This window comes from Trachurus japonicus, chromosome 1 (assembly GCF_045865225.1).
Source record: "Trachurus japonicus isolate A0001 chromosome 1, Traja_1.0".
NCBI lineage: Eukaryota > Metazoa > Chordata > Actinopteri > Carangiformes > Carangidae > Trachurus > Trachurus japonicus.
In genome coordinates this window covers 25,597,496-25,619,785 of record NC_140907.1, presented here as the reverse complement: position 1 = coordinate 25,619,785, position 22,290 = coordinate 25,597,496, and the positions used below count along the sequence as shown (strand labels likewise).

General features: G+C 38.5%; 2 protein-coding genes across 3 annotated transcripts; one reads left to right on the top strand and one right to left on the bottom strand.

Annotated features, from left to right (window-relative positions):
- Window positions 1-592: 592 nt before the first annotated feature.
- On the bottom strand, window positions 593-5,853 carry tma16 (translation machinery associated 16 homolog). Its single transcript, XM_085782027.1, has 7 exons — window positions 5,762-5,853; window positions 5,494-5,601; window positions 4,915-4,948; window positions 3,605-3,689; window positions 3,137-3,285; window positions 2,979-3,021; window positions 593-1,133 (listed from the first exon to the last, which is right to left on the bottom strand). Exons 1-7 carry the CDS (start codon window positions 5,762-5,764, stop codon window positions 950-952), a joined length of 606 nt encoding a protein of 201 aa, XP_085638153.1. The 5' UTR covers window positions 5,765-5,853; the 3' UTR covers window positions 593-949.
- A 6,873-nt stretch (window positions 5,854-12,726) lies between these two features.
- LOC146991991 (uncharacterized) lies at window positions 12,727-22,068 on the top strand. 2 transcript variants are annotated; one of them, XM_085781987.1, is made up of 9 exons: window positions 12,727-12,851; window positions 12,987-13,116; window positions 13,891-14,001; window positions 14,426-14,485; window positions 15,667-16,096; window positions 16,364-16,415; window positions 18,027-18,103; window positions 18,552-18,594; window positions 20,898-22,068. In XM_085781987.1, exons 2-5 carry the CDS (start codon window positions 13,017-13,019, stop codon window positions 15,726-15,728), a joined length of 333 nt encoding a protein of 110 aa, XP_085638113.1. In that variant the 5' UTR covers window positions 12,727-12,851; window positions 12,987-13,016; the 3' UTR covers window positions 15,729-16,096; window positions 16,364-16,415; window positions 18,027-18,103; window positions 18,552-18,594; window positions 20,898-22,068. The 2 variants fall into 2 exon arrangements, with proteins under 2 accessions (XP_085638113.1, XP_085638104.1); XM_085781978.1 differs by lacking the exon at window positions 12,727-12,851 and having other exon boundaries at window positions 12,915-13,116.
- The last annotated feature ends 222 nt before the right edge of the window (window positions 22,069-22,290 follow it).

Sequence of the window (22,290 nt, the reverse complement as noted above, 5' to 3'; positions counted from 1 at the left end):
GCACTTGGAGATGTGATGAAGTTAACTGTGGTAAGAATGAAAATAAAAACAAAAAGGGCTTGAGAGACGTTCCAACGCCTGCACAAACACACCTCCGCACGTCTGGTTCATTATTGTGTGCGGAGGAGGAGGAGGAGAAGGAGAAGGAGAAGGAGAAGGGGCTGGAGACTCCAACATACAGTAGCTCTTTGTTTGAAGCATGATGAGGCTTTAACTCCCCTCAGACAATCAGGTCTTCAGACACCAAAGAGTCAGATATTATAAATAGAGAAACAATTATTTAAACAGTATCTTTAGCTCTGTCTGATTATCTTTAAAAAAAATTTGAATGTTATAAAAAAAAATCATGTAACTGTCATAGGAAAGTTCTGAATACTCCTTGAAAAAAATAGTAAAGATCTCAAGTAGCCCAAATGTTTATGAGGTTTTCCTCTGACAGTCTGCAGCTGTACGGTCCTGCTCCGCGGGGTTCGTCACTTATACACAAATACAACTACCACAGCTTTCATGGTTGCCAATAGTTCATGTTTTACATCAGATTATAACATGTTTGTCTCACGCTGGGTGAGTGTCAAGGCAACTGCTATTTACACTTTGTTTTCTTTTTTTTTTTTTTACCAGTGTCACTGTCAAAGTCACAGAAGATAAAATGTTCTCTGTGTTTCATTTCCAACACAACATCAGAGCACTTAACATCTTTTTTTTTTCTATCTCTGATTGGATTTTAAAAAAAACTGATTATTCAGGTTACATATATTGTTTGTGGAATAAACAATGAATGTAGAACCCCTCACAGGCTGGTGTTGTGATTTTGAGAAACATGAATCTTTAAAGATTTTGGCGCCATCTTGTGGACGGAGACGGTGCAGCAACATCTTCTTACAAATGTGTTTTTTTTTTTTTTTTTCTGTAACAAGTCTTTCAACACTGAGTCCAAGAGCCTCAAGTTTCAGTCCGACATCAGAACCATCTCATCATCATCATCCAACGCATCGTCAACATCATCATCATCTTCGTTATCATCGACTTCGGCCTCGTCCTTCTCCTGTCCTTCGTCCTTCGTGTCCAGACCTTTGTTCGACACCTTTCGCAGTTTAATATTCGGGAGTTTCTTCAGATCACCAGACCACTCCCTGCCAGAACAGAGAGTCGACATGTTGTTAACAGAGACGATCTTCATAAACTCCAACACGAGGTAAAGTGCAGATACAACTCAGTCCTAACAAAACAACATCATTTATAATATTTCCGACAACTGAGCCGGTCCAAGGTCCATTGAAAATCACAAAGGCTGCACAGTTAAGACAATTAGTAGTGGTTGGTTTGGATTAGAAAACAGTGCAGGGAGGAGAAGAGATCAGATCAGTGTTGGGGTTATAGAAACAAGTCTTGAGTGGCGATGTCACGATTACTTGTTTTCACAATTAATCCCGGTATTAAACGCCACAATTAATTAATCGTTAAGATTCCTAAATACCATCACTTTCCAAAAGAGATGTGGTAGGTGTACAGATACTGGATCATTTACCTAACGTAACATTGAATTGGTAGCAATTTAAATGTTAGCGTGTAATTTGTAATAAAAAAAAGTAAACATTTGGTTAATTAATTGACTTTAATATTTCAAACACTTCCCCTGGGGGATTAATAATTGTGTTTTTTTGTGTGTAAATAATTAGTAACGTCATTATATTTTGACTATATCTGATTTTACACGTTCATAGTGTTGTGAAATTAATTAAAGCAGAAGTAAGCGATCCGGTGGTTTTGGCTAACTTCTTGTCAGCGATGGAGTTAGCAGTCCCCGTCCTCGTCCCTACGTCACCACATTCACGCGCATCCCTTGGCTGCAAACACAGAGAGGACCGCCCCTTTATGCCGTTCTCTCTCCTCGGCTTACAGCAGAGCAGAGTGACTGACAGACCCGTGTTTCAGACCAAACACTCTATATAAGTGATTGCTGTCGGAAGATATAACTATTTAAGACTTATATTAACACAAACATTACGTTAATGCATAGTAATCGTGATAATCGTAATACAGTGATTATTTCTGTAACAATAATCGTACCAAAAAAAATCTATAATCGTGACGTCCCTTGTTTTGAGTAAAGTCAGTTTTCTCCGGGTCTGTTGTTTAGAAAATGTCATTTTGATGTGAGAATGTTTGGAAGATCTGAAGCAGGAAATTGATCAAACATTAAAGCAGAAGTAAGTGGTCCGGTCGTTTTCGCTAATGCTGCGTTCCAGGCAGGCTTTTGAAATCGTAAATTACAGCTTTAAGTCACAGCTTACGACTTTGTAGCGTTTCAGGCAACCCACTCGTGTTTTTCCGACCTGTTTTACCGGTGAAAGTCACTATAACGGCCACTCGTAACTTCTGACCGGTGAACTCGTACCAGATCGAACTGGTACCACTTCACGGTCGGAAAAATACGAGTTTCCTTGAACGCACCATAACAGTCCTCGTCCCTACGTCGCCACATTCACGGCGTCCCTTGGCTGCACACACAGCCCTGCATGCCGTTCTCTCTCCTCATTGGATAAAAACTGTAGGATACGATAAATGTTTTCTCCTCGGCTCAGAGCAGAGCAGAGGGACTGAGAGACCCGTGTTTCAGACCAAACACTCTATGTAGCCTAAGTGATTGCTGTCGGAAGATATAACTATTTAAGACTTATATTAACACAAACATTACGCTTACTTCTGCTTTAATGCATAGTAATCGTGATAATCGTAATACAGTGATTATTTCTGTAACAATAATCGTACCAAAAAAAATCTATAATCGTGACATCCCTTGTTTTGGATAAAGTCAGTTTTCTCCGGGTCTGTTGTTTAGAAAATGTGAAGATCTGAAGCAGGAAATTGATCAAATATTAATTTCAGTGATACGGGGCAAAAGACTCAAGTCGACTCAGTCATAACAGAGACGGTAAAATAACCGAGTGAACCTTCTGTGGTCCCGTTTTACTAACCTGAATGTTTTCAGATGTTTCCCGTTGATGATGTCTGGGATCTCTGCAGAGGAGACGACACACAGCAGCGTTACAAACTCACACTCAAACGATGCTTGTGTATGTGTTCGTGTGTATATACGTGTGTGTGTGTAAACATTTATCCAGGGATGACTCACCAAATCCAGCACCCTCATATTGCGCTCGCTCCCGCTCAATGGTCTGTTTGATGGCAGCCTCTCTGGCGCCATGGAGACGGCCTTGACGACCTTTGATCCCGTTCATCAGCTCAATCTGCTCGAGTTCAGAGTCAAATCTTTGCAGGTACCTAAACACACATAAAAGCTCATTACACAAGCTCGGCTGCCTTACAAAACAGAGCACATGTGATTGTTAACAGTTATGATTAATTATCTCAAATACATTGTAAAAACATTGGCATATTTTGCTTCTATTATATAATAATAATTTTTAAAAGTGGAGGCCTGAGTAGGAAGATTATATCCATACAATTAACAACAGTCGCTCTACAATACATTCAATTTAAAATATTCACATCGTAGTTGCGTATATGAACAAATTTCACTATATTCTTATTTAAATAGTTTCATTCAATTCATTGTTGAAAACACAAAAGTTGTTTTAACCTCTCGATGACATCACAGGCCTCTTTTCTAGTGTAAGTCGTCTTCTCTGGATCCAGCTGTTCCTGAAACCACAGCAGCTTCTCACCTGTGAATAAAGAGAGGTTTGTTTTTGTTGTTAAAAAAAAGACTACAAGATACATGAATAACTGCACAAAATAATAGTATAAAATGACACTACTTCTGCTAGTGCTCAGAAACAGGAGGCGACAGAGTGTTGGTGTAAATTAAATTAAACTGTAAGCCAGCGCCTTCATAGAAAACATATGGAAATGACACCTGACCCAAGCTGTATCATCTGTAGGAGGCGGATTGTGACTGTTCAACCTCATCATGATAAACCAACTTGGGGCCTGTTGTTCGAAAGTAGAATAAAGATATCCAGGATAAGTGGAAAAGCCAGGTTGGACAAAGTCTCCTAAATCCATTATGCACAGCTCCACAACTTCCTGAAATAAGCCAGCTCCTTTATTTCCTGTCTTACATTATTGGACAAACTGATTAATCCAGGTGTGTCTGATCATTGTTGTGAGGTCAGACACACCTGGATTAATCAATTTGTCCAATAATGTCCAATATACTGTATTTTGTAACATATTTTATAAAAATAAAAATAAATCTATTGCTATTTTTGCTCCATTGCTTTTTATGAGAAGCCATGGCTTCTCATACATGATGTAGTACTAGTGGTCATAGTATCATGGGTCACAGATATCTAAAATAGTGAGTATTGACTGAAGAACAGTGTGCACAATTCTGTGCTAATGTGTTTTACAGATTTCACAAACCGTCAGACATCTTTATGCCCTGCATTTGAAGAAGCAGGCAGCGCTGGCAGATGCAAAGATTCAGTGTGAGAAGCACATGAATAGGCCTAATTATGAAAAAAAAAGAGAAAAAAAACTAATAAATATTGTAAATGTTTCATGTTATTTGATTATTGTAAATGTATTTAGTTTGTTTAGTAATCAGGCCAATATGTACACAAGAACATGGAATAACGGAGTGAAACACGTTGATTTCTGATCAGAGTGACTGCTGACTTCACAGATAAAGACAACAGAATCAACTAAGCCTGGCTGTTAGCCTGGTCTGGAGCAGGCTAGCTGCAGAGAATAAATCACCATAGTAACTTGACCAGGATAAAGGTATCCAGCTTTCGAACAACCGACTTGAGGCTAAATTCAGCCAGGATAACCAACATATCCCGGCTTAATCCCTTATCAAGGTTTCGAACAACAGGCCTCTGATCAATTATAAACACAAGACACAGCAGGTGCTCAAAACAAACAACAAATGATGAAGCAGCTTACCAATGCCGCTCAGACGTGTGGCCTTGTCATTTTTCTGCCTGTGAAATCAGAGGAAACAATGAGAAAGACTTTATTCTTCAACACTGTACGTTACACACAAACTTTACTGTTTACGGTTTTTTATATACTATATATACACTGTATCTTAAGTTCAAGAAATAGCCACTAATATTATGTATTAACATTTTTAACTGAGGCTTATTTTTTATGTGTGTTTGCTGTATGATGCTGAAGCAATTTGGGAGTTGAAGGTGAACATTAAAACAGAGTTTACAAGTTCAAGTGTTGTGGGTTTTTGAGAAAACGACATTGCAACTTAGTTTATCAACACAAATGTATAACATTTATTTATTTGAACTTCGATATTTATCATATTACTAGAATGTCCTATGCTGCATTGATCTTGTATTTTCTCTTCTTTCATTAGCAGGAATAAAGAAACTCAAATCTGTCATGTGCACAACCAGTAACACCAATGGCATCAGCATCAGCATCAGCATCATCATCATCATCATCATCATCATCAGGTCACAGCAGAGAAACACAGGCTTCACTAGTGGTTTTTTATTTCCTCTCCACTCGCCTTTCTTTCTTCTTCAGTCGGATCTCCTCTCGGGCCAGGTACGCAGCTTTCCTGCTGAACGGGTGAGGAGCTTTCTCCGTCACTTTTCCCTTCTGGACCTTTGGCTGGACAGAAAAAAACAAGATAAATTCACAGTTAAGACTTTTTGAACTGAGCTTTAAACTGTTAAACTCGTTTTTATAAATATTTGTATCGTCTTTAATCAGGAACAGTAAGAAGAGGCAGAAATGAGTTCACATGGACGGTAAAGTAAAGAGTTTTTACCATTTTCTCAGCCTGGAGTCACGCGTGGTGTTGCTCTGTTGACAACTGCGCCGGAAGTCGGCCGGTCCGTCGGCGAAATGTGTCCGAGTGAGTTGCGAGGGAAACAACATCGTTCCTGTTTTTAACGAATTCAAGGTATTTAAACCTGTCATTTAATTTAGAAAATATTCAAACAGCAAGATTTAACTAACACATTCAAACAATCATTATGGTAATTAGTGATGAATAGTTTTTTGCATTTTAAGATAAGATCAGAAAAGAAGGGTTTGGTGCATGCTACTATTACTTTTTCTTTTTCTTTTTCCCCCCCAGTAAAACATATAGCCTAGTAAGATTTCGTGAATATCTGAAGAAACACACTTTTTAAATGTCAAATTCTGTTCGGAATTTATTCACTTTTAATTTTAAAAGTCGACCAAATGTGTAATTTGGCAAAACTGAGGTTTGGTTCAAGAAAGTTCATACTTTTTTTATTCATTGTCTGAGATGTCATAATGGACATAAAATACGATAAACCTATGAAGAATATATCACCTTATTAATTCAACACAAAAAATAAAAAATAACATCTGCACAGCAATAGATTGTTTTGTATGGGGTAGTAGCACTTATTAAAATCTATATAAACTTATTATATTAAACTGTTAAAAAAAAGAATGTTTGAGGGCAAATACTAAAAGACGAGAGGAAATGAGAATTACACAGACAAAACTTCAAAAGAATAAAACAGAAGACAATATGATTGTGTCCACATGTGCTGATACTGATCAGTCGAAGTTCAGTCAAACTTTTCAGGGAGACCAGTTCAGACCAGTCAAGCATCTTCAGCACCTCAGGCTCTGCTTGGGTTTATGTTAAGCAGATCAGATATGAGGACAGGGAACAGGCCCTGGTTTTTCTTTGAAGGCCTCATTATTAAACTCTGCAAAAGAAAAAAAAAAAAGGACTATCAAATGTAAAAGCTGAGTAATTCTTCCATATTTGTTGAATTTAAACTTTTCCCATTTGTCAACAGTGTCACCTGAGATGCTACAACCTCCTACTACATTAGAGGGTTACAACTTGGCTGCACACTATTTCAGTGTGGCCAAAAGTATGTGCACGCCCCTACTCACATAATTGGTTTCACCTTTGCCCTGTTGCTGTCTGCTCTCATCACCTTCAGGTAAGTTTAAGAAAAATGTAAATGCTAAGGGTGCACAGCTCTAAATTAGACAAAGTTGTGCTTTTAACATTGTGACAAATATGTGGAAGATCATTTGACTGAAAAAAGCCCCAGTGCAAAAAAAAAGGGATAGTTAAACATTTTGGCAAATTAGCCCATTGCCAAGTAGGTTTGTTACCTTTAATTGTCTGTGCAAGCTATTTTTAGAACGGCAGAGCAGAGCCGCAAGCTGCTCAAAGCTTCGCTACGGAGGCTAATGGGATTTCTTGGTTTCCCTCATCAAACTAATCAAATACACAATCCAACAACTCCAAAACGCTCTGGTGGACAAGTTGTGACCTGCACATTCACCACGCTATGAGATAATAACGGAACGTTTCCAGACAGAGTTGTTTTAGAGGGAAATGCAGAGACTGCTTCCCCCGACGAGAATGAGCATCAGCGGTTTTGCATGAATTTGCCTCAAAAACAACTGGGTCTCGTAACATTTGGTTATTATCTCATAGCGTGGTGAATGTGCAGGTCACAACTTCTCCATGAGAGCATTTTGGAGTTGTTGGATTGTGTATTTGATGAGTTTGATGAGGGAAACCAAGAAATCCCATGAGCCTCCGTAGCGTAGCTCTGAGCAGCTCGCGGCTATGCTCCGCCATTCTAAAAATAGCTTGCACCCACAATTAAACGTAACAAACCTACTGCAAACTATCCCTTTAAGGAAATGGTCTCCTGAAGAACCTGACAGACCTGCATCCTGACCTCAACCTGTTTATGAGTCACTGTGTGTCTGGGCCTTCGGTTTGGCCGCTGTTTGAAGTAACTTCAAAGCTTCTTGTTTGAGAGTCAAAACCAACTCACAACAAAGAGACACAAAATGATTCAAGAGGGATTCAAAAAGACCACAAAGAGACACAAACAACAGCGAAGAAAGAGAGAGAGAAAAAATGGCAGCATTTCTATCTTTTGGTTTATTTTCTGCCTTTTTTTCGTTTGAGGGTCTCGGACCTTTTATCACCTGTGTGCAAAAGAGTTAATTTTTCATTATCTGTTCATGAAAATCTAAGGAAACATTTTACTTCATTCCTTGCTACACACTTTTTTATATTGTGAATTTAAACAAAAAAGCATATAAGATTATAAAATGCACTGTAATGCATGTACTGCACTAACATTGTGCACTTATAGGCCACATTCACCAGTCTACACACACGGTCTTTCTATCTATCTAGACTAAAGCACTTCTGTGGCAGTGTCTCTCTGACTGTTCCCTAAAACCAGTAAAATGCAAGTTCACATTTCAGCGTCATGTGCGTCAGATTTCTTCACAGCTCTTGAATGATGCCAGGAGTTAATGAAACACACTTCGTAAGAACTTGAATCACAGTTCAGCTGAAAATCGCACCACATTTGACTTCATTTACGTAAAACAAAACAAAAAAAGTGCCGATACAACAATGTCGAAATACACCGTGTAGAAATACACCACAACACTGTAGAAATACACCACATCAAGTAAAGATTCTACATTTGAAATCCTAATAATTAGAAATTATATTGGCATTATCAATGAAACACTCTGAAAGTATATACAAATGGAACAGCTTACTTGTATAACATCATTAAGTTTCTAATACTGATGCAGTAATGAGTAAAAACAGCTTTTTAGTTTTTATTATTGTAGCTACTATATAGAAACAGTTAATTCAGTCTGGTGATTCTTTCTGTACAAGATGTCACCATCATCTAAAACTGATTTTAAAAAAAGTTGCCTCAATAAAGTTGTTTCTATAGAAGGCACAAAAAAGCCAATCTTTGTCCTTCAATCTTAATTTTCTCACCAGGTTTGAGAGATGATGGGTTTTTTTTAAGGATATAATCTCATCAATACAGATGCCAAGTTATTTGTATAGCGTGACACTTTCAGTATCAGTATCACTGTAATTGGGGATAATGAGATCATTCCAATTAATTCATGTTCATAAACATGTCAGTCAAGATAACAGATTGTTTCTTAAGTGTGTGTTCACTGGAGCGAGTTTCACCTTCAACTGACTGACTCAGACTGAGTGACTCAGTTCGATTAATAGCATCTAAGGGAGGAACATCAGCCACGTATAAAACACACAATACGAGCTCGCTGCGCTCTGTCGCAGGATTATAAAACTGATATTTCTTCAGAAAAATGTCACTCTGCTTTGTTTTTTTTCTCTTCTCTCTTAAAGCTGTCATTTTAATTTGCCGCCTCAGACTGAGAACTGCAGCGTCCTCCTTAATTTACCCAACTCTTTCTTTCCAACAAATGTTATATTACGTAAGATTTTAATACTTTTCATTCAAAGTTGTTTTGAATCCAAATAGGTCGGAGATTTCAGAGGTTTTTATGTAACTGGGCTGTTTTTCTGGATGACGGCGAGAATCTCAAGAGAAAAAGATCACGAAGGACAGACAGCGTTATGATTTTTCCAGTATGCTGAAAGTTCATCAGTTCAAGTCCAGTGATTAATGCTACAAAGGTGAACTGACTCTTGTCATGGATTAGGAAAGAAGTGAACTTACAGCTTCCCTGCAGCAGTGGAAGACAATGAGGTCTTTAATGCAAACAGTTCCTATGACTAACAAACTGTCTGACTGCACAAAGGCAGAGTTGAAACACGAGTGTGTTACTACACCCTCTGATGCATTATTAGGACAATAATGCACCACAGGAAGTCAAATGAGGACAGATTGGTTGGTGTGGTTTTAGATAACCACCATAAACATTAGAGGAAACGGAAGAACTAGGCAGCGGTGGCTTCACATGCACAGTCTCCTCAGACTCAGTTAAAGCACAGTGACCTCCAAGTGTGGCACATTTGTGGGAACTTGTTCCCTGAGCAGTGTTTTTCTTCTTTCTTTTCTTTTTTTTTGTCACTCATGTCCTCAGCTGCAGGATGAGTCAAAGACTGGGGGTGAAAACTAGTTTAACAAGCAGAGACGATTTTAATGTCTCCATCTGTTTAATTTCAGTGCTTTAATTTCAAGAAACGGACACACAATTATGTCAATTTGAATAGCAAGCCGTAGTATTGAAACCCTTCAGGCCTTCAAACCCAATCAATGAGTCTCAACAATATCTATGACTGCAAATGGAGAAACGCCAATGACATTTTCCAACCTGGCGACTGCAAAATGTGTTTTTTGATATCATATAGCTCATTTATAAACCAATAACACACAATTGACTTACCTTTATGACTAATTTCCATTTATCCATGTCTGATCTATTTCCTAAATCTCTTTGTTTTAGACTTGAATATTTCAACAAATGATTGCGCAGACATTCATAGTCCCTGGGTGATGTATCCTGTTGGTGATCAATGAGGTCGACTTTGAGGGTTTTGAATGAAATGTAAATCTGGAGTTTCCGCAACCAGTGAGAAACTGTGTGACCCAACTCTGGATACAATTGGTATAAGTGTAATTACAACAAAATAAGACAAAATAAAGAGGATATCATCATAACAAAAAGTATGTATACAATATATAAATAGAGCTGTGTAGTACAGGAATGTGCAGTATTTAAGAGTTATTTTTTATTTTAATGTTTATTTTGCAGGGACGATACATACAACATTGCCACAAAGAATGAAAAATGCGATGCATACAAGACGTCTAGCTTCAGCTAATTTGCAGTCTTTGTCCCTGGTCAGGCTAAAGAAGGATAAAAGATACTGAATACCGTTACAATAAGTGCAATAATACAAATACAGTGAATAATACAGTGAATAGTTATCATGAATAAATAAACACAGCTACAAAATTTACATTAAGAAATTGCACAAATTAAATACATTAAACATTAGTAAAATGCTGTATTGACAGTGACTTGAGAGAAGTTAATGTTCACATTTCTGCTGCTGCTTAAGCCAATGTTTAGCTTTAGCACTAAACATCTTTAATTCTGTTTGGGATTTGATATCTGGTGGTAAAGAATTCCATAGGTGTGTACCCAGCACTGAAAGGGATGATTGACCGAATGTTGTCCTGCATCTTCGAATTTTACAGTTTTGCTTGCTCATGCTCCTTGTCGTTGTCCCACAGTTGTCTGACTTAGTAAAAATCTGTGACATCGCTTGTGGGGCTAGTCCACTGACACACTTAAAAACAACTTTCAGAAAAGAGAATTTTATAAAATTTGAAAAAGATAACAAATTATACTTCTCAATGATTTTACAATGGTGCCACTTTTGTGGCTTCTGATCTAAAATTTTTAAAGCTTGTTTGTGGAGTGAGAATAAAGGTCTAGTTGCTGTGTCAGTGGCCTGGCCCCAAGCAGTGATGCAGTAGGACAAATGTGAAAGGACCATAGCATGCAGGTATAAATGAGCTGCCCTGAAAGAGAGACAGGACCTGATGAGTCTGAAACAATTCAGACTAGTTTTTACAGTTTTAGACAGCTTCTTTATATGTGCTTCAAACTTAAGTTGAGGATCTAGAGTTACACCTAAATATTTAAACTCATTTACCACTTCAATTTCTTTATTATCAATAGTGATGTGAAATTTCTCTAAGGCTTTCTTTCTTATTGAGAAGCACATTGATACAGTTTTTTTGTGATTAAGTGTTAAGTGATTCCTTTGTAGCCATTCTGAAACAGTAACCATCTGTCTGTTTAAGATATCTGAGGCTTGACAGGGATTCTTTGCTGAGACATAAAACACTGTGTCATCAGCATACATCTGACATTCAGTGTCTGTGCAAATGGTAGGTAAATCATTTATGTATAAGCAAAAAAGAATAGGACCTAAAACTGATCCCTGTGGCAGACCAGTCTTACTGTTCAGAGCAGATGTTTTCACATTCTGTAAACGAACACACTGTTGTCGATAAGTCAAATATGAGCTAAGCCAACTAACAGCAAGAGCAGAAAAGTTAAATTCATGTCTTAATTTACTGATAAGTATCTCATGACTTACAGTGTCAAAGGCTTTCTTTAAGTCCAAAAACACTGCTCCAACCACAGTTAAGTTCAGGTAATTGTGCAGTTACTATATAGATCTTCTCGATATGTTTGTTAGCATTGTTTTTATTTATTTAGTTTTTATTTCTATGGGTTTTGTATGGACTCTGTCTTTGTAAAACTGTGCTCACATGCTTGTTATGGAATTCGATCCACACATCCATGTCTCTCCCAAGGGACGGCTCATAATAACTTTGGATATCCCCGAATTCTCTCATCCTGGGCCTTTATCAGATTAAAAATTAATTTGCTTCATAACCAAAACTAATGCCCTTCCTTTTCAGACCTCCATTGCTCTGCTCTGTGTTGAGCCACAAGCAGAGAACATATCAGCACCGCCACTGTGTGAGTTGTGTTGTGTCACCATTACCACACATTGCCCAAACCCTCTCATTTCTGAGAAGTGGCAACAAGCTGTGATCAAAAGAGGAAGTGTTGTTTCGAATTGTGCGTTGATGCCTGAGAGATAGTCAGTCACAGATGAGGCTGAAACCATTGCTACCACCATGGCTCTGCTGTTGAAGATGAAGACAAGACTGTGTAGTCTTGACAAAGTAGGCCAACAGCCTTCTCCCATAGATAATCACAACAGCATGACCCTCAAATTCATGACCAGTATCTCACCACAAAGACCGACTTATGATCCAGCCCGAGCTGAGTAACAACAAGCAAATTTACAGCCTCGGAGTTATTTTAAGCTGCCGCTTTGACACGTTGACAATTTTCTCAAGGGATATAGCAGAGCAGCTGGCACTCTCAGAGTTCACACAAATTGTTTTCCTACTCCTTAAAAGTTTGTTCAGCTTCCCCCTTCTTCTCCCGCTCTGTAGGGCTGCATACCTAACCGGCAGGAATGTGATTGTACTGCAGCTGAGGAGTCGTCAGACTTGTGGCTACAAGCATACAGCAGTCGATTGCATCACATCCGAGTGAGTTATCTGTGTGAGTCTGAGGGTGTGTGATTTTTCTCTCTCTCTCTCTCTCTCTCTCTCTCTCTCTTTCTTTCTCTCTCTGCCTTCTGCTTAACATGTTGAGTCAAATCAGGAAGTGTGATGCTGTGACAGTACAGAAGGAAGCAGGCACACAATGGCACTATGTCTGCCTCTCGGCCCGGTAACATGAGAGGCCCCTGGGTGAAGACCCCTCTGCTGCTGCTGCTGCTGCTGCTGCTGCTCAGCTTTCTGACTGGGACAGGTAGGACAAGGACTGGGTGACGTGTAGTTTTTATTTATTTATTTATTTATCTCTCTCTCTCTCTCTCTACTCCCTGAATTAATTTAAGACCCAACAGGAATCTTCACTTTCCTGTGTCCTTGCTGCTCTCTCTCTCTCCGTTTTGAGCCTCACTCACTTGTGCGTTAAGGTGTTTGACTGAAAGTGCAGGGTTTGTCATTGATACTTTTGAGCTCTTGTTACTTTTCTTACAATGAATTGAGTATAGACGCGGACAGAGCAGATAGGGGGAACAGCGAAGGAAAGAGCCAAAGTTCCCGTTTGCATGTGGCTCAGGAACTAAACCCGACTGAAACGCTTTGAAGTGTTACAGTGTACGACAACAACAGAAGTTCATTATTAGTTGACCTTTACTTCATTCCTCTGTCATGTAAAGGCTATGGTGTCTTTTTCTTAAGCAAGCGAAACATGACAAAGCTCTGTCCGGGAACAAATTGCTCAACATGATGCATTCTCCACCTCCTCCAGTCTTGTCAGTGCATTGACGGAGTTGCAACAGTTTTGATTTTGGTGCCTCTATAGCAACCATTTGAAATCATGAAGTAAACGGAAGTCTTCTTCCTGTTTGAGCTATAACTTAACTAAACTAAATGCCAATTACCTTTCTCCTCTGCAGATTGAAACCTTCCTTCACTGCCTTCTTTCTATTTCACTTTGTGCATGAATGATAAAACAGTTTCTGTAAGCCGACGTGGTTCTGTGAATAATGTAACTGTAATAAACGTTGTGTTGCAGTTTTATGCCAAAGTGACTATGAAAATCCAGAAGCTGAGGTGCCAGAAGTCGACGGCTCAGAAACAGATGATGCGGATGGTACAGAGGACACAGACGATATCGAGCCCACTGGTGAGACATCAATAATGATATATATCCTAGAAATATAGCTATATTCATATTAATACACCCTGTGGCCAAAGTGGTATAAAGACAGATACATCTATATGTAGAGCTGTTCATGTTTCATGTTTATTGTTAAATCTCTAAGGGCGACTTACACTTCCAGTTTAAAAAAAAATAAATTATCATATTGATTTATTGATTTGTTCTTGTTCCTTTCTCTGGTTCAACCTGTTATACGAGTGTGTTTCTTTTATGCATCTAAACCTTCAGGGTGTTTACAACAACATCTAGTAGAAAGATTTAACAGACGGGTGGAGGTGGAGGCTGTCACACTTTTGGCCATGCGCTGTATATTCAATTATTGTAAATATGGCCAGTGTGACCTTGTGATGTGCTACTCTCATATCCTCTCTCACATGTGTGTTTGCAGAGCCTCCACTTTCCCCTGATAGCACTGTATTACCAGAACCCACTCCTACAGGAGCAACAGGTAAAAGTCCACCACATTTCTTCCATTCATCAAACCCTCAGAAAGAGTTTATTTCATAAATACATAGTTGTTAGTTGTCTTATTTTTCATCAATATTTATTATTACACTTCTATTTCTATATCATTAATGGTGTTGATGATGATGTCTGTGTTTAATGGTACGATTTTTGTAATGCTGCTTGTAAATAGAGTGTCTTCCTGTGTTTTATAGTTTAGTAAATATCTAGGGATGGGCGTTGCAACAAATTTAGGTGATAACCTTTTTATTGCTCTAAAAATATTAATATTAAAAGGTTTCATGTATAATATTTACAAATGAAAAGTGAATAATAGTGAAGGAACTGTTGAAATGACATTAGCAAAATCATACATAGGTAAACATATGTGCAGAATAGGGAGAGAGAAATGTAGTTTTGTACAGAATCTTTTTTTTCCAGGCTCAAAAATCAATCAAGTTTTTATTTCTTTTTAGTAGTTCTGGTTATGGGCAATTGTGAATTTATTGGGCACACCTACCTAGCTTATCAACTTATCAATTTGTGTTCGTGTTGAAACTGTGTTGAAGCAACGCTGAGTCATTTTGGAAACTGCGGTTTGTGGCAAAGTTAAACTGTGTTACTTTATATGTTCAGATGTTCCTTTTTTTTTGTCCACCCCATTTGTACCAATGAGGGTTTAGGCCTCATCACAGAAACGTATCTCTGTACAGTGTGAATCTGTTCAGCAGCTCCACAAACAACATACTCCAGAATCCAGAAAACTGCAACCTGAGACGTATTATTAAATTCAGTGCCCTCTGGAGTGACATGAAGCTGATGTAACATTTTGAACTACACTTTGCAAAGATGAGTTTCTTGCTATAACATGAGTAGGTTGCTCACATTTATCTTTCCAGCGTGCTAGATCACTTTTCAGATCACCTTCCCACATACTTTTGATTTTATCTGTCCCTCAAAAGCAGCGCTGCTGTAACAGAAACAATTTATCTTCACACATGTGAAGCTCTGAACATATTTTATTTTAAATTCAAACCCGGGAATATCAAAATCTGCCTCTAATGTGCCAGAATGTGCAGTACTGTAGTGTACACTCCATATAGATGTCACTTCTTGGCACTGTGTGGAGGGGGGAAACAAAACAGATCATCTAATTATTTCCTTTATTGTTGTTTCCCCTTGAAGAGATCACAGATGATGACATTGGGTCAGGATACCACCGCTCAATCGGCAATACTGGTATGTGAGGCCAGCTGTGACTTATCAGAGCAGCACGGTACTCATATGTGTCCTTTTTTAAATTCTGCAGAAATTTTGCATAAATTCAGGAGGGTGCATTTAGTAAGACAGTGAAAATGTATTCATGTGTTGCATCACGAGCCTCTGACTGTGGCCGAGCTGCACTGATGATGATGAGTGACTGATTGCTGCTTTTTAGACGAGATTTCAGCAGTAACAGACGGCAGCTGGTGGTCCCCCCCACCAGAGGTCGAAGAGCCAACCTTGGGTTTCATCATCATCCCCGCCGTCGTGGTGCTGGTGGTCGTCATCATTGGCATGATAGTTTGTGGCATCTTCATCAGCCGCAGATGGAACAGCAAAGCAAGAGATCAAGGTTTGTCCATAACAAGAGGAAACTTCCAAAGGGTCCAAATCTGACATATCATCAAAATATCAAATTTTTTGGTAAATCCTCTAAAGAAAATGTCATATACTAGCAATTATTATTATATTTTTGTGTAATTGTTCTTTATATTGAATGAAATGCTAAAAAAAAAACAACGCAACAAGTTACTTTCAGTTGCACTTGAGCCATATTCAGTTCCTGTACTGCTGATTCCCATTTTAATAACAATGACAGACACGTGTTTTCCTTTCATAGAGCTCAGAGAAGAAGATCCATATTTGGATGATACTACTGAAAAAGTGCCAATGTAAGTACTGAGAATTTAATCTAATTCATTGTTCAAAGCTATGAATGTGAAATGTTTCATTTCAGTTTCAGCATTTTAAACATAATGCCCAATTCTTAGTAGCTACACATTTACCATCAATGTGTAATTCCCTGTTACAACAAAACAAATCGTGTGCATAGGGATGTTTTGGATTTCATGTGACTTTGAGCGTTACGTTAAAGATGGAGGTGTCACAAGTTAAGACTTGTGGTAACACACAGTGTATTTCCCAAACTGTTGCTTACAACATCCTCAACAATCTTGATCCTTTGGTAAGCAAACCGTCTTCAGAACTACATCCACTGTCATTATTTGTGTGGTTGCATCGACCTGGCGAGCTAAACACGACTTAAGATTGAAGACATAAGGTGGTAGTGAAAGCAACAGTGACAGTAACTAATGAATAAATCACTGTAAATTCAACAATAGGGGAGAAAATATGAGATAAACAAGAGTTAAACAGAAGCTGGGCCAACACTTGCTTGCAAGTGTTACATTCTTTGCCATTGTCTGCTGGGGTAACAACAACATCAGGGTCAGGGACAGGAACAGACTAGACAAGCTCATCAAGAAATGTATCTCTGTGATGGGAGGGGGAGCGGAGCTGGTGGAGGCTGTGGTTAAGTGGAGGATGGGGTGTAAGCTGAAGGCCGCTACCCAGGACACTCACAGGTCAGAGGAGCAGCCGCAGTGACAGGCTCATCTCCTGCAGAACAGAAAGATTCAGGAAATCCTTTGTTCCTGCTGCCATCAAGATGCACAATGCCATTTCTTAGGCTATACACATTTACTTGGCATTTATATCATATCATTTTAGGTTATGTAAGCTGCTGGACAATTTGAATTTCCCTCCAGGGGATGAATAAAGTATTTTTCTCAGCCGCTAATGCTAATGCATTGTAAAAAACAAAGGCATTAGGGTAAAAAACAGTGAGGGTGTTTTGTTTGGTCTGACAGTAAAATAACAAACACTGGATGTTGTAATGCATTTAAATAGTCATCTGACCAGAATGACAAAACACAGGAAACAAAACACTCACCCTGATAAAGAATGAGTGATGGTGGTTAGCTCCAGTGTTACTCATGTAGCCCCAGACGGCCCGACACAACAAGCTTAAATCAGCTGTTACCTACTCACATCCAAACAGCATCAAGATCCTTGAACAATTATAATATTGTTTGTTTTTAAATATATAGGCTGTATACCAAGTAGCAGATGTAGCCTAATCTTTGTCAGAAATTCATAGCAGGCTCATCTAATTCCAAGTAAAAGGTTATTATGGTTTTTAATTAGGCTAAATAACTTTAATGCAGCGCTAGCAATGTGTAGTTAGCCGATGGCTATACACTCAGACCACACCAAGAATCAAAATCAGCTTTAGCCTTAAGGACAAAAGAGAAACAAAAATAATAGGCTACATAATTAAGGCAGCATGAAAGATTAAAGATGTTTTTCTGTTTTTGCTTGGATCTAATGTTGGGTTTGAAAATGTTAACCTGTTGACTGTTGTTGCTACAAGCAACAGATTCGTGCAGTTTGTTTTACTCTGGTTGTCATCTGTTAAATGTCAAATGTTTTGTGTCCTTTAGGCCGATGTTTGAGGAGGACGTACCCTCTGTACTGGAATTAGAAATGGAGGAGTTGGATCAGTGGATGAAAAAAGACAGTAAGCAACAAACACCAACAATTATATTAGATATTAACCTTAAGCTAGTTTAAAAACACATTTAGTGTTTATTATGTTAGGTTTGTTCAAGCACTAAAGTAGTTTCAGTATCAACTAAACACTATAACCTTCACATTAGGATTTGTTGCATTAGCCTGCTGTAGGTTTTACATAGTCAAATGAACCTAATAGACAAGTGGGAGTAAGTTTGTTTTTTTCCTGCAGTAACAGGACTTTATCCAGCAGAGGTCACTGTCGCTCATAATAAGCGAAGGGACTGAAGTCTCTTGACAGTTAATCACAGTGGTTTTCATAGATTCTGTATATTTCTAGATTTCTCAAGATGAATTGTTTGTGAGAAGAAGTTTGCAGCATTTTTGTGGCATTATTAATGGTGATTTGGAGGATTTACATTAACAGAGTTTCCTGTTGTTTTTGCTTGTTCTAGGTGAAAATGCAGAAGACTCTAAAGATCCATGATTTTAATTATGGTGAGTATATTTTACACTTGTTATGAAAACATCCTGACTTGAATACTTGAATCACTTTTGTGATTTTCTTTCTTTTCTTTCTTTGTTTTTGTTAGATTGTATCTACAACATCATAAAACAAGGACTCTATTTGTATTTTTTATTATTGTTGAGATCATTTGATAGGCACAAAGGCAAAAAATGCATATTTTGTGTTATGATTCACGTTACTTTAAGCTTTGTTTGACAATGTTGAATCAGTTAATTTCTTTTTATTTGTTTTTATTTTGAGCAACATTCCTGCAGGTGTAAACACAACATACTTCATATGAACTACCTCACTCTAAAACACTCTTAGAAGTGTAAATATTTACGGCTGCCACATTACGATCGAACTATTACATATGGCTTGTTACACAACGATGCTGACACCACAGCTCCACAGTGGACTTGGGTAATAACAACTCGTTCCAGATGCTTTGTTTCTTTCTGCCAGGCCGTTTGTTGTGATGATGTACCAGCTGGTTTTCTGGGATATCTGTGACTGATGAACTATGACCCTTTTGTCATTACACATGGTATTGTTTGAAAGCACAAACACCCTGACATCTGTTAGTGATTACAACAGGCATGCATGGAAGTGTGGCGCAACTTAACCCTGGGATAGTCTCCTTACTGGAAGGGCTGGGAAGGCGAGGTCAAGGTCCACTCCACCAAATGTTGACCAACGTCCTTCACCCACTGCTTTTTCTCAGGATTTCATTTCCAAAGCTGTGCAAGGGTTAGATTATACTTTCATTCAGCGGGGAGGCACTCTGTACACAGTGGGTTACTCAAGAGATCTCAAAACAGAAGTAAATGTGATGTTACTGCTGCTGTGGTTGCAAAATGTGATGCTGCTACTGCAGCAGCAGCTGTGCCCTGTTTGTAAGACCTGTGAAAATCCACGGCAACTTAGGCACAGCAGTGAATCAAATTAAAGCAAGAGAGCGTGTACAGTGTTTTAGAAGCTGCTGATTAAGCACAATTAAAAACGTACAGTATAGCCGCTACTTTGCACTGGATGTAGCTGAAGCACAACAGAGCCACTCTCAATACAAGAATGGCTTTTGGTCAAGGTGTTGAGAAAAATTAGTTGAAGTCAAACTGAACATTGGATTATGATAGATACATTATCATATTATAAAGTGAATATTATATGTATAAGCCAGCAAAAAACAAAACAACAACTCAAATTCACCTTTTTTTTTAAAGTGCACAAATTAAATCTGCACTAATAATATTAGCGTTGATATTTCTTAGCCACTGAGGAGCAGAACAATGAGCTACTGTATAGCTACACATGTAAACGTCTGTATATTTACTACACAGCCAGCAGACACACAAAAGAGCCAAATTTTCATTCATATGGAGTTGTGTTTTCTGTCAACCAATACACAAGCTGCTCCTCAGGGAAATATCTGACTCTTAAACTACTAAATGCACCATTATGGTCACTATGAGACCATTTGCTTATGTTGCCTATACCTGCTGTAGTTGGTGCTGGGTCGGTAGTGTGCAAGGAATCAATTGCACTGGAACAGTTAAATAGTCGCTGACCCTAAAACCAAAACACTGAGCTGAAAAACACTAAAGCCCACTAAAGCTGCGGAAAGAGAGAGAGCGAGAGAGAGAGAACACCCACCCAACCCCAACAAAACACAAGTGTACTGTATCTTCAAGAATTAGGCAACCGCTTAGAAAATATCCCTAGGAACAACATCTGCCTCCATTTCACAGAAAAACATTTTTATAGGACTAATAACTTATCTGCATGTTATTTCATAAAAAAGAGGTACTACAAGTGGTTCACATAAAACACTCTGAAGTTTAGTGTAACGTTTTGAAAACATTTAACAGTCGAACATGTCTGTCTGTCTGTGTGTGTGTTGCAGCAGGGTGTGTCTCAGCTCAGCATGCAAAGACCTGAAGCGAAAGTGTAGATTTTGTTGTGGTTTGGTGTTTGTTTGTTTTTTCTTCTGTTGAAGTTTATCGGCGTCGTGACCACAGCGATTCCCCTCTCGATGCTTTGTGCAGAACTGCACAGTCAGTAAATGTTATAGTGGCACTGAGTGGGCGTGGCCTCACTGAACTTCTCTTTACTTTCATGTTTCCTTTTTTTTTTTGGTACTTTTATTTGACTAAATCTACAATAACAGCTTCAGTACTGAATAAACTCTGTCACCAGATTTCAGAGATTACAGAGGAGTGGCCTGTCTCTTTCTCTCCATGTCTCCCTGTCTCTGACATTGTCGCCTCTCTTTCCCATGATTCCTCTGCTGCAGGTCAACAAAGGACGCTCTCCCGGTATGCAAGGACACGCTCAACAATGCCTAGCTGCCAACTTGGATGTTCTGACCTCTCTACAATAATCCAGCTCCATTTGTGACCACGGGAGGTAAATTTAAGCACCAGGAAACAGCGTCACAACACTTAGGGGACACTTTAAAAACTTTAATTTCATTTTTAACAGTAAAACATTAAGCAAGAGAGAAATGAGTCTCATGCCCCCCCACCAAAAAGTCTTCAATGGGGAGAAACATGCAACTATTGGACGTGGCTTTTTTTTTTTTTTTTTTTTTTTTTAAACCACAATGATCAGTGTTTTGCCTTCACATGTTTTGTTTCTTTCATTCTTTGTGTTTACTCTTTATTGTCTGTTACACCAGGGAAATGTACAGTATTTTATGTCTCATCCCCTCAGCCTAATAGTAAAACGTTAAGTATTTCAAAGAAAAAAGCATGTTTGTTGCTAACAAATGTTCCTTGTTTGCTGATTCATATGGTCAAAGAGAGGGTGGTCATCCACAAGCGCATTAGGTCAATACTCTCCACAGATATGACTGCTGATGGCTTATCTGTAGCTCAAAGCCTCTTTGTTGTGCTACACTGTGTGCGACTCCCTCTTGCTGCAGGTTCTTGAATGGGGAAATATCCTGTTGGAGATTGTTGGCATGCATGACAGAGAGGGGCCACTCCTTTTTCATGCCTGTGCAGAGCCGCTTGTGTCTTTTCTTACGCAGAAAGAGTTTTTATTCGGTATAACTGATTGAGATCTCGGGGTGTGAAATCGTGAATCTGTTTCTGAGATGTTTGATAAACTGCTGAAACAGTTTTCGAAGAAGCTGCCACTGATAAGATTTCCATCGAACTGTAGATAAAAAGAAAAAAAGACAAAAAAAAAAAACTCCCCGACTGAATTCCTTGTATCTCTTTCAATGCCAGTTTTGGCTTGTTGAATCTGAGTAGTCATTACACTGATCTAAATGTGAGTGCTACTTCCTTTAAAGTGTTTTTTTTTTTTTTTGCTGAATCTTGCACTGTAAATATGGGAATACAGAATTACCAAAAGATAATATTTTCATGAAACGCCTTTTTTTTGTAAATATTTCATACGAGGCATGTAGTATTTTATATTTTGCCAATGTAGCTTTGAATAAAGTATCTTCATGTGTCACTCCACCACTTCTTTTTTTGTCCAGACTGAAGTATTTGACAGCTCGGCCGTGTAACTCTGTGTAGACGTTTGTGTCCTGTGTGGTGGTGATGATGATGATGATGTATCTCCGTGACGACCGGTGGTGATGATGCTCTGACTTTTCCTCCAGTGCTGCTGAGAGAAATGTCTCAACAACAACAACAATGTGATGAATAGCATTTAAATTTGGTTCAGATGTT

Coding starts and splice junctions, on each gene's coding strand:
- tma16 (XM_085782027.1), bottom strand. Junction 3,286..3,604: donor GCCTGTGATGTCATCGAGAG/GTTAAAACAACT, acceptor ATGTGTGTTTAG/GTACCTGCAAAGATTTGACT. Junction 1,134..2,978: donor AAACATCTGAAAACATTCAG/GTTAGTAAAACG, acceptor CTGTTCTGGCAG/GGAGTGGTCTGGTGATCTGA.
- LOC146991991 (XM_085781987.1), top strand. CDS start 13,017: ATGTCTGCCTCTCGGCCCGGTAACATGAGAGGCCCCTGGGTGAAGACC. Junction 13,117..13,890: donor CAGCTTTCTGACTGGGACAG/GTAGGACAAGGA, acceptor GTTGTGTTGCAG/TTTTATGCCAAAGTGACTAT. Junction 14,486..15,666: donor CACTCCTACAGGAGCAACAG/GTAAAAGTCCAC, acceptor TTCCCCTTGAAG/AGATCACAGATGATGACATT.